Below are 12043 nucleotides of genomic sequence, written 5' to 3' on the forward strand. Positions count from 1 at the left end.
GGTGGGGGGTGTTATAAAGAGAAAGATTAGCTGACTTCTGTACAGAAGAAGTTTATTTTCATAATTTAGTGACAGCTTAGTGCATAATTGCAGCTGATCAATTACTCTCAGGACCTGTTAATGAAATGCAGTACTTCAACCAACCTTTACTTTTAATTTTCAACTTGTTTTCCTTGCTTCTATCGATAGATCAGCTTTAATTTGAAGAATCCTTGGTCTACCTTGCTAGTGAGAACTAAGTAAAAGCCTAAATGAACTTACTTTTAAGAGGGCTTTACTTTAAAAGAGCATCTTCCTTTTAAGAACAGAATTCAAGTAACTAATTGATAGTGGCAATAAATACTTAAATGCTTCTCAAAATACGAAATTTAAAGTTTCTTAGAATTGGACATGTCTTAGTTATTACCTGAAAAGAGGTTAGTGTAAATGAAGCACTAAAATGCACTGACAACAAATCTTCTTTGAACACATGCAGAATCCTGCTGTGTGTTTTTTTTCTTTAATCTCTTACTGTGGCCCAATCTATATTTTCTGTGTATGAGTTCTAGTTCAGAATAAGGTTAGGTTCCAGTGCAGGACAGAATTCCTAATGCTCTACTGCTGCCTTGCCAGGGCTCAGAGTTGGTGTTTATGGTTCAGTTCATTATCCTGCAAACCCAGCATGGCTGCAATGCCTGGAACCATGTATTTATGAGGATCTCTGGATAACTATTGTTTCCACCGACTCTCCCCCTCCCCTTCCAATTTATAATGCACCCTGTCAAAGCCCAGAGATTGATTTGTAGTGCACACCCACCCTCTCTGCCACATTTGTATGAGGCTTCAAAAGAGTATTATTGTGCTGAATGGCCTCATGCTGATTCTCTCTGAACAGTTATTCTTTTGTCAGGAGGCCAGCTACAGAGACATTGGCAAAACTACTAAAATGTTTGTTTACAAGAAACCATCAAACAAATGCTGAATAGCTTTTCCTTTCCCCTTCTCCTCCCGCATCTCTCCAGTCCTTCCCAAAGCTTTGGATTTCTGCAGTCCTGTCTATGTAATTCTAAAAGGGTGGAGGAGAGGGAGGGCTATTCATTTATTTATTGCCATTTGTTTATTTGTTCTGAAATATATATTTTTAATTTTTTTTTATTAAACAAAGGTGTCAGTATGGATGGCAAGGCCAGTACTGTGATAAGTGCATTCCACACCCAGGATGTGTCCATGGCACTTGCATTGAACCATGGCAATGCCTCTGTGAAACCAACTGGGGTGGTCAGCTCTGTGACAAAGGTATGCTAATCATATGGATAGCCAAGGGTAACACTTGAATTTTAACACTGGCAGACTTACTCGGTCGTGCATGTGCTCTCTCCACAGTAAGCCTCCTGAAATGTGGGAGTTTTTGTCCTTCATCATCTTAGCTGTGTGTTCTCTGCTGTTATGGCATTGTTAGCATATGTGCTTCGCTCTGTCGAGTCCTACTTCTGTGTGCGGATGTATTCTAGAAGTCTATAGAGCAATAGAGGAAAGCATAATTGTGGTGATGTTTCTGTTGTTTTTGAACCATGGCTTTTCAACTCTCATCACCCTTTTGCAGATCTGAACTATTGTGGAACCCACCCACCCTGTTTGAACGGTGGTACCTGCAGCAACACTGGCCCTGATAAATACCAATGTTCCTGCCCTGAGGGTTACTCAGGACAGAACTGCGAAATCGGTAAGCGTGTGATGCAGCCCTTGAATTGCCACTGCTAGCTAATTCTTTTGCTGCTTGGGGATTTTATGAGGTTGGGGAAGTCCATTTCCAATGTTATTCTTAATGTCAGGGTTTGGCTATAAAGATCAGACTTGGGTTTTTGTGCTTCATCATGAACAGATTGTATCTCTGAAAATCAGCCTTCTGCTCACTAGAGAGATCATTACAAGTTGCCTAGTTTGTCTCTGACTCAAAGAGGTGCAAGTCGGGGTGTTGATGAGTAGCATGGAAGGTAACTTCCTGCTAGGTGGTAGCTTTGATTCGCAGTTGGCCCAAAAGGACAATACATCAAGTGCCAATGAGTGTCCAGAGTAGAAGCGTGTAGCGGGAGCAGGGGATGGCTTCTGGTGATATTGCTGTAGTCTGTGTCATAACGGACTCCTGTCCTGGTGCAGCGGAGCACGCCTGCCTCTCTGATCCGTGCCACAATGGAGGAAGCTGCCTAGAAACGTCTACAGGATTTGAATGTGTGTGTGCACCTGGCTGGGCTGGACCAACCTGCACTGATAGTAAGTCCCTTCAAAATTGTATTAAAATGTACTAGCTTGCTCTTCTAGATTTGTCTTTCTAATCCCTGATGAACATACAGGGCAGCCTACTTAACATTTCCCTGCTTTAGCATTGGTCCTTTAATATCATGGTGCTGAAGTTTTTGTTAAATGCAAGAGGAAAGAATGGCCAACAGTTTCTAGAGAGAAGCAGAATACACAGTATTTTATGCTGTCAAGTTGTTAAAATACTATTTTGTATCAAAATCTGACTTCCACTTGTGCATGGCTAGGGGTGTAACTTTCTTCCCATGTGCTGTGAATCTCCCTTTCATACTATTCTTTTTTATTATTTTGATTTTAAAAAGAGGCTTTCTCCAAAATTGGACTAGACCTAGAAATTCCAGGCAGAAGCCCTCTTGTCTCTCTGTTCCTCAAGGCAAATCCTAGTAGCGACAACCATTCATCAAAGTTATCATTTACTGACGTTACCTGTTTGGTAACAGAGCTAAGTTTCTCTGTATTCTGTATTACAGATATTGATGATTGTTCTCCAAATCCCTGTGGTCATGGAGGAACTTGCCAAGATCTCATTGATGGATTTAAGTGTATTTGCCCACCTCAGTGGACTGGCAAAACATGCCAGCTAGGTAAGAACTCCTTTTCTCGTTATCCTTACGTTTCTCCAGGTGTTGGGAGTGGCAGGGAAATGCAGGAAGGATCATAGTCCAGCGGGCGAGGGCAGTCATGCCCTTTACTTCAGGCATGTTTACGGCACTGAAGCCTGTGGACATATTCTAGCTTATTCGGAAAACTAGGTTGCAGTGTTGGCAAGACTGGGGCCCAGGACAGATTCAAAGCATAGAGTAGCTGCTCCTGATGCATGCTAGCAGCTGAAGGAAATTGTTAACTAAGCCAAACAGACGTACTTCAAACTATAAATGAAGTGGGGAGGTTGTATGTGTACGCCTTCCAATCCCACCCCCACACGTATTTCTTCCTTCAGCCTGTGAGAAAGTTGCTGTATCTCTTCAGCCATGTCAACTCCTCCAGGCCAAGAAGTTCTCAGCTGGGTTCCAAAATGTGGATGATCTCACGAAGAATGAGCTGTCTGCATTCTTTACACAACACACTAATTCCAGTGACCGGGCTGCAGCACTCCTTCAAAATGCTGGACTGAAATGGGGGGGCAGGGGAAGTTGCTTTTAATGAGTAGCTAGGTAATTATCAAATAATTAGCATAGCCTGTATGTTCTAATTACAGAGAAATTGAAAGAGACTTCAAAGACTGATGCTTGATTGACTTATGCTCATTCAAGTCACGCTAATCCACGCTGTATAAGTTCCTTAGATCTGAATGAACTGCTGATTATTGCTGTGAAAACAGAGCGTAGACTTTTTTTTTTCCTCTTCCTACTCTACAAACCCTGCATTTGGCCGTTCACATTGTTTTTCAGATGCGAATGAATGTGAGGGCAAACCCTGTGTCAATGCCAACTCCTGCAGGAACTTGATTGGCAGCTACTACTGTGACTGCATTACTGGCTGGTCTGGCCACAACTGTGATATAAGTACGTGTCTCTGTCCTTGGGTTTCTTAAATTGTCTGCGCAAATGTATATATTCTACTGAGTTCTAAGCTCTGATTTAAACATCAGGCAGAGTCCAGCAGCTGACATTTTTAGAATGGGAGTAGTTAGCGTGGAATGAAAATATACAATTTTATCAAACTCATTAGTCCATAACCTAGCTATATTCTGATAAAAATGAGTAAAACAATGATGTGAAGTTTTCCTACTTCTACTAGAAGTATCGCAAGAAGTTCCCACCCATTATAATAACCTTATCTTAAGGAAGGCGTGCAGGAAACTTGACAGAAGGTTTATCTAGCTGCAGTTTTAAAGAGAATTGAACTCTGTTTCTACTGTAAGTATATTTTTTCTTTCTAACATACTTATTTTATTACAGATATTAATGATTGTCGTGGACAGTGTCAGAATGGAGGATCCTGTCGGGTAAGCCATTCTTGTTTTACTTTGGTTTCCCAGAGACTTGCAACAGTAACTGAAACATTTGAGTCTAAACACAAATAGTGTAGAAAATAGCAATTAACTGGCATAAATTGTTGTTTCTTTGAGTTGGGGGGAGGGGTTGTCGTGTTACGACATGTAGGGGTATACGTGTAGAACAGTGAGGGCAGAAAATGACTGCGTAAAAGAACTCATTCACAATCAGTGTCACCAGTGAATGAGATGCTTGTGCAAGCTATCTATTACAAATGTAGGTATTCCACTGTCAAATGTAAAAATGTGGATAAATGTGTTCTACTCAGAATTACAAATACAAGCTTTTACTGGCTATGTGTATAGGTGCTTTGTTTTTTTTCTTCTCCTGTCTCCCTAGTTTTAATTTGAGCTTGTGTCTTACGTTGGTATTGGATATTGTAGAGGATATATTTGTTATTCTTCTTTTTTCCTTTAATAAAAATATTTAAAGATAAAGGAAAGAAACATAACTTTAAACTTTCTTGTTCCTTCCCAGGACTTGGTTAATGGTTATCGGTGCATCTGTTCACCTGGCTATGCAGGAGATCACTGTGAGAAAGACATCAATGAATGTGCAAGTAACCCTTGCATGAATGGGGGTCACTGCCAGGATGAAATCAATGGATTCCAATGTCTGTGTCCTGCTGGTTTCTCAGGAAACCTCTGTCAGGTAAGAAGCATGGGTGAAAAGCAGGCCCTCAGCCAGTGGTGTTTCTACCAGCACTTTGGATCTGTACACTGAATACCTTGCATCCAGTGAACCATAATATAAGTTGTACTTGATATCGTTGTCAGTCTGCCAAGAAAGTGACTGATTAGTATATATCTCGGGGGGTAGGAGGGAGGAGGAGCAGGAAAGGAGAAAGCAACAAAAAACCCTCATGGGCTTCTGAAGATTCTTTTTTGTTAAACAGACTGCAAGTGTTTGCATGTCAGCTTTTGTTGCATGCTAACTATTAACTTTCAGTGGCTGTTTAATATCAAGAGCGCTGTCTGTTGAAATAGCTGCAAGTCTAACTAAACTGTGTGTTATGAACAAGTCATTGAGGCAGTAGATAAAAAGGTCAGATTCCACAATGTCTGCCTGTCATAGTGAAGGAAAACTATGATAAAACTTCTGTCTCACTCACTCTTGTCCTTCCCTCAATGCCCCCCTTTTTTTCCTTCCTCTTTCCTTTCCCTACACTGCTTACAGCTGGATATAGACTACTGTGAGCCAAATCCTTGCCAGAACGGTGCCCAGTGCTTCAATCTTGCTATGGACTATTTCTGTAACTGCCCTGAAGATTACGAAGGCAAGAACTGCTCCCACCTGAAAGATCACTGCCGCACAACTCCTTGCGAAGGTGAACAGAAATGACTGACAACTGTTTCTTCCTGACCCCTACCAAAGCCAAAGTAATGTAGCTGCAATAGTGTAACAAGTGGAGTCATTTTTATATTAATAGCTTCTATTTCTATCTCCTATGAGAAGATGAGTAATATTTATAAATAGTAGCTATTTAAAAGATAGAAAAATATAAACATGTTTTAAATAAGCCACTTTGGTGAATATATTACAGACCATGGAAGTGGTCTGGCAAACTTCAGATAAGATGCTGTGATGATTTTATGCATACATACTAGGTATAGGGCTTTTATTTTAAAGCTGTAAGCTTATGTATGTCCTTTTTTACTTCCAGAGATGGAAGTTTAATGTTGCAATTAGGTTAAGAAATCAGATGGCATGGGCAATCCTCACTCAAGTCTCCTATTTTTTCTACAGTAATTGACAGCTGTACAGTGGCAGTAGCTTCTAACAGCACACCAGAAGGAGTTCGTTATATTTCTTCAAATGTCTGTGGTCCTCATGGAAAATGCAAGAGCCAAGCAGGTGGAAAATTCACCTGTGAATGCAACAAAGGATTCACTGGCACCTACTGTCATGAGAGTAAGAACTAAAAACATGTTTTACCATTCCTTTCCTTTTTGGAAAGCTGTTCCATCATTTCCTCCCAGATAGCTTAAAGGCTTCTTTTTTCTAACACAGTGAACCTTGGAACTGTGTTAAGTTTTCATATCCTGGTTGGGTGAGGCAGATTGGAATTTGCTAGGCCTTGGGGCAAGTTCACAGTAATGAACCTTTTGGCCTTGAATTGTATATTTTTAAAATCCTTATGTATACAAGGTCTTAGGTATTTAATAGTGGGGTTTAACGTGGATCTTAAAGACTCTTGACTTCTTATTTTTACTTTTTAATGCTGAATTGCTGAGCGATGGGTTCATTCAGTATTTATCATCTTGCTTGTAACCCTTCTTCTCATAAGGAGCTTAGAAGTGGAAGTAGCACCAAATAGCCTTCAGATAACTTCCACTGGTATACTTCTAGTTTGATTTTGTTTGACTTTTATTATTTTTTTCTCCTTCTCTCTCTCTCTCTCTTCCAAACTATTGCAGATATCAATGACTGTGAGAGCAACCCCTGTAAAAATGGTGGCACTTGTATTGATGGTGTAAACTCCTACAAATGTATTTGTAGTGATGGATGGGAAGGAACATATTGTGAAACAAGTAAGTTAACTGTTCTTCAGTATGCAGTAAGATCTCTTGGAGGCGTGACTGGTACTGTCTTTAAGATAAGTGACCAATGCCTATTTAACATAAACTTTGCTGCAACAACTGGAGAAGACAAGGTATCTTCTTTTTTTTCCCCCACTAATTCCCAGGCTTCTGAATCAGAACTAAACCCAAGCTACCACACCAGATTCTCATACTGTTCAATTTTTTTACTCCATGCTTTGGATAACTTCCTGAAAGAAAACCTTAGCATTTGCTTATACTGTTTCAGGAAGGGCATGTCTGTGTCACGTTTGTGTTTTGTCAGCCTTGGGAACAGAAGAGGAGTGAGCACTCCTCTCCTATCCTCTGACCAATAGAGTAGTTTATATAATACACATTTTCATTTCTTGTTTACTGAAACAAAAAGAAAACACCCTGGAGGAACAGGGTGGAATATTCTTCCTATCTGTGATAGTGCTTAAATGTTTAAAATACTGACTTAAGCATTTTTAATCCATGATTGAGACTCAGGCCAAAATTAAGGATGGAACAGGCACCTTTCAGGCATTAAGTGTTTGTCAAATCTGTAAACGTTGCTTAGCTTGTTTTTCCTCTCCTTAACACATCTAGATATTAATGACTGCAGTAAAAACCCTTGTCACAATGGAGGAACTTGCCGAGACTTGGTCAATGACTTCTTCTGTGAATGTAAAAATGGGTGGAAAGGAAAAACTTGCCACTCTCGTAAGTTCGACTCTTCCAAAAATTTAATAGGCATGCACTGTTTGGCTGCTTAAACTTGTTGCATTGCACTAAGAAAGCAGAGGTATTAAGTATACTTTGGGTTCTTTGTAGGTGACAGCCAGTGTGATGAGGCAACATGCAATAATGGAGGAACATGTTCTGATGAGGGGGACACTTTCAAGTGCAAGTGTCCTGCAGGATGGGAAGGAGCCACTTGTAATATAGGTAAGTACCCTGCACAATCATCAGGAAGCAGATGCAGCAGTCAATCTGTGACCTTAGTTTTTCCTCTCGGCTCAGTTTTGATGGCATTCTAGCAACTTAGCGGTAAATCTTGTTTCTGTTACAGCAAGGAACAGCAGCTGCCTGCCAAACCCCTGTCATAATGGTGGTACCTGTGTAGTTAGTGGGGATTCTTTCACTTGTGTCTGCAAGGAGGGCTGGGAAGGACCCACATGTACTCAGAGTAAGTCATCTCTGCTTGAACTTTTCCAGAGTGTTGCATGATGAGAATATTAGCTCATCCTGTCACTTGTGGAGTTGAGATTGAAACCAGAAGGGAAAGCTTGTTTGATGTAGTTTTTAGCATCACCTGAATCTTTGTTTTTAATGACTTTATGTGATAGAGCCTTGACCTGGGCATGAGAAAGTTGCAAATGAGCTAAGTGGAGACAGATGTTGTCTTGTTTTCTCCTGCATTCTTTTTCTACCAGCAGCTCTGTCTGCTTCCACTTTTTTTTCCCATTAGATTCTTTTACAACAATCTCTTCCTGTGTACATGTGTTCCACAATGTAGTTAACAAATTTTGTGGTGGAAGCCTGGAATCAATTTAGTAGAGAATTTCAGCATATTTTTGTTAAAGTTGAGCTACATGTAATTTGGGCAGTGGGGGAAGTTCAATTATTCTTTATTAACATCAGAGTTGTATTAGCCAGTTTGCATGTTTAACATTGTCTGTCTTCACTTTACAGACACAAATGACTGCAGTCCTCATCCTTGGTAAGTTTAATGTTTTGTCTTTCATTGTTTGCTTTTTTTGTTGTCTTAAAATTCTAGATTCTATTTATTTGTAGCAGTTTTATAATGTGCATAATGACTTTTCTTCATAGTTACAATAGTGGCACTTGTGTGGATGGAGACAACTGGTACCGCTGTGAGTGTGCTCCAGGCTTTGCAGGTCCCGACTGTAGGATCAGTAAGTGTTTCAGTGATACTCAACTTGATTTTTGTCTTGTTTGAATCTTGAAGCATGACAATCAGCTTAATTGAGTTAAGTGGTAGATTAGATTTCTGATAGGTATGGAAGTCACAGGACCAGGAAACTGAAAATGAAAGAAGTGTTAAAGCTTATTCAGCTGAAACCTCTTGGTTCAGCTCAGTGGGCAAAATGCCCTTCAATATGGTCTTCCCAGTTAGAATATGTTTACGTCCCGTGAGTTTGTTTGACATGAAAGGGTGCCAGCCAAAAACGTTATCGATGAATAATCCACCTACACGCCCTCAGGTGATGTATGTACTTCCCTGTAATTTAATAATAATTACAGGTAGGAGGACACTGGCATCTTTTATTCTTAATAATAACCATCAAAATAGATGTTTCATAGTAGCAATACAACTGGAGAGGGGCTTAACACTGTTATAGGTTGAATAATGGAGTATGTGAACAAAACTGAACTATGTCAAAGGAGATGAAGCATGTTTGTGTGAGAACAAAATATGTCCTTGCCCTTGAAAAGCTTAAGTAGCTGTAGAGGTCAGGTTTTGGTCTTTGTTAGTGCCACACAGCAGACTTCAAAGAACTTGCTCCAAGATGATGCTGTTGCTGCTAATGAGAATCTATCCCTGGGTAGACACTAGAAAGTAAACAAAGCTCCACTAGGCAAATGCCTCATGATATTTTTTTTTCCCCCAAGGAAATAAAAGGGTATTATATAATACTACTTTTTTTCCTGTCGTAGACATCAACGAATGTCAGTCTTCACCCTGTGCCTTTGGAGCTACTTGCATAGATGAAATTAACGGATACCGCTGCATTTGTCCACCAGGTCGCAGTGGTCCAGGATGCCAGGAAGGTATTGTGGGATATCATAGCTGGCCGTGCTACTTGTATGTGTAACTGCATGTTAATGGGTTGGCAGCTGTATGTGTGGGTAGTGGTAATTACTTTAAAACTAGTATCAAGTATCTTATCACTGAGTTTAGGAACTTCGGTGTTTTTCAAACTTTTTTTCCCAGATCTTTAATTCTATTAAATCTGTCTTCAGTTACAGGGAGGCCTTGCATTACCAGTATTCGAGTAATGCCAGATGGAGCTAAGTGGGATGATGACTGTAATACTTGTCAGTGTGTGAATGGAAAAGTCACCTGTTCTAAGGTACATCTTTGCTTTGTTCTTGGTTGTTGTAATGTCGCCTTTTCTGTAGCCAATGGTTACCTTATAGTGGTATTTGTTCTCTTCTAGGTTTGGTGTGGTCCTCGACCTTGTGTAATACACACCAAAGGTCATAACGAGTGCCCAGCTGGACATGCTTGTGTTCCCATTAAAGAAGACCATTGTTTCACTCACCCTTGTACTGCAGTGGGTGAATGCTGGCCTTCTAATCAACAACCTGTGAAGACCAAATGCAATTCTGACTCTTATTACCAAGATAACTGTGCCAACATCACCTTTACCTTTAATAAGGAAATGATGGCACCAGTAAGTAGCAGAACATAAATCAATATGCTGTGGTACACACATGCTTGTCTCTCTGAGCATGAAACAACATACTTAACTGGTACAGTAAAAGCTGATGCTCCTTCAGTACCAAAGAAAACAGAAAATATGGAAGGTTGATACCCATTTCTACCCTAAATGATTTTGTGTCCAGAAAGGGGAAAAAAAAGCTGGTTTGGAGGGAACTTTACACCCCTTTCTTTTAGGACTTTTACCTAAGGGCAAACTCTCCCTTCTGCCTTGATGTGTGTATTTTATTATATATAATTATATTCTATAAACACATATAATAAATCTAAAATAAAAACACATGCCTAAAATTTATAAGAAAATACATATAACATGTAAATCATATATATGATCTATATATACACATAAAATACATATGCATAAACTAATCCATATATATTTTTGTGTGTATTCATGTGCATGTATGTATATTTTAAAAAACAAAAATCTTTTCTTCATCTCCTCCAGGGCCTTACCACAGAGCACATTTGCAGTGAATTGAGGAATCTGAATATCCTGAAGAATGTTTCTGTTGAATATTCCATCTATATTACCTGTGAGCCTTCACACTTGGCAAATAATGAAATACATGTTGCTATTGTAAGTATTCCTGGAATATTTCTAAATGTCTTAGTAGTTAATTGCTTGGATATATGTATAACATGTGGATTTCATAAAAATCATAATGCCTGGCTTTGTCAGCGCTTCTCATGGTTTAGTTTCCATCCCAGTTCTCTTCTAAGGACAGGGAAGAAATCTTGGTTACATGTGCATATCTGAATGCTACCATCTGGCAGAAACTGTAATAGGGCAGTAAACCATTTTCTATTATACTCTCTTGAGCACTGTTTTTTTGTTTTGTTTTGTTCATGTTAAAGATAAGGAGGACTGAAGTTCTGCAATATTATTTTCTTCCTGTAACTGGGATTTGTTTTATTCCTTTTTTTTTTAATGTATGAAAAGTACTGAGAGCCTTAGCTGATTGTGAAAGTTTATAGATAGCAGATTACCCATACATCTGATCTGGCATCTGGTATTAATTGTGTGACTTCTTTAGTCTGCTGAAGATATAGGAGAAGATGAAAACCCAATCAAAGAAATCACAGATAAGATTATTGACCTTGTCAGTAAGCGTGACGGAAACAACACACTAATTGCTGCAGTCGCAGAAGTCAGAGTACAAAGGCGACCAGTTAAAAACAAAACAGGTATGTTTTTCCTTGCCTCCAAATGACTTACGCACTTCTTATGACTAGTGAAGTCTTTCAAAGCAGGTGAAGGTTTTCTTACTTTTGAAATCTGCAGCAACTGTGAGAATCTCTGCGTATTGGCCCTGTTAACTGGGAACAATTAAGTTTTGCACCAGGATCTTGCTATCTGAAATAATAATATAAAGTGTTCTGCAAATACTCTAGAAGGAGTGACTTACCCTCTTAAAAGGGCTGCTCCTTTCCATGTAGAAGGGAGGAAGAGAGCTAGCTAGTTCTGAGAGCTCCCATGTAGGTTACATGGTCCAGATGCAATAATTTAAATATTAAGGTCACAAGTGTCCAATTAGCTAGCCACAAATAGAGAGGGAAATGACTTGGGTGGGAATGTAACCAATTGCCCCCAAGCCAAGAGAGCCCTGGCGGGGCAGTGTAATGCAGCCAGCAGTAGCAGTGCCTGTGATGATAAGGAAGACATCTTCCACGAGGGGGCTGTTAGCTAGTACTTAGTATTCTAAAAACTTAAAACTCACTTAAAACTTCCTGTATTCTAA

The 12043-nt window shown here is 39.6% G+C and overlaps 2 protein-coding genes across 11 annotated transcripts in view; one reads left to right on the forward strand and one right to left on the reverse strand.

The window, feature by feature from the left end:
* JAG1 (jagged 1) overlaps window positions 1-12043 on the forward strand; it is a 35312-nt gene that overhangs the window by 21146 nt on the left and 2123 nt on the right. The window contains exons 6-25 of the mRNA XM_021390096.1: window positions 1145-1275; window positions 1583-1702; window positions 2137-2250; window positions 2766-2879; window positions 3687-3800; window positions 4197-4243; window positions 4770-4943; window positions 5469-5619; window positions 6039-6203; window positions 6710-6823; window positions 7442-7555; window positions 7667-7780; window positions 7905-8021; window positions 8528-8555; window positions 8666-8751; window positions 9515-9628; window positions 9821-9930; window positions 10018-10254; window positions 10750-10881; window positions 11339-11489. Coding sequence (XP_021245771.1) covers window positions 1145-1275; window positions 1583-1702; window positions 2137-2250; window positions 2766-2879; window positions 3687-3800; window positions 4197-4243; window positions 4770-4943; window positions 5469-5619; window positions 6039-6203; window positions 6710-6823; window positions 7442-7555; window positions 7667-7780; window positions 7905-8021; window positions 8528-8555; window positions 8666-8751; window positions 9515-9628; window positions 9821-9930; window positions 10018-10254; window positions 10750-10881; window positions 11339-11489 — 2447 coding nt within the window. The remainder of the gene's footprint in view (window positions 1-1144; window positions 1276-1582; window positions 1703-2136; window positions 2251-2765; window positions 2880-3686; window positions 3801-4196; window positions 4244-4769; window positions 4944-5468; window positions 5620-6038; window positions 6204-6709; window positions 6824-7441; window positions 7556-7666; window positions 7781-7904; window positions 8022-8527; window positions 8556-8665; window positions 8752-9514; window positions 9629-9820; window positions 9931-10017; window positions 10255-10749; window positions 10882-11338; window positions 11490-12043) is intronic.
* SLX4IP (SLX4 interacting protein) overlaps window positions 1-12043 on the reverse strand; it is a 100037-nt gene that overhangs the window by 2679 nt on the left and 85315 nt on the right. For all 10 annotated transcript variants that reach the window (XM_021390113.1, XM_021390111.1, XM_021390112.1 and 7 more), the window contains one exon: window positions 1336-1494. The gene's annotated coding sequence lies outside the window, so the exon portion shown is untranslated. The remainder of the gene's footprint in view (window positions 1-1335; window positions 1495-12043) is intronic.

This window comes from Numida meleagris, chromosome 3 (assembly GCF_002078875.1).
Source record: "Numida meleagris isolate 19003 breed g44 Domestic line chromosome 3, NumMel1.0, whole genome shotgun sequence".
In the NCBI taxonomy this organism is placed as follows: domain Eukaryota; kingdom Metazoa; phylum Chordata; class Aves; order Galliformes; family Numididae; genus Numida; species Numida meleagris.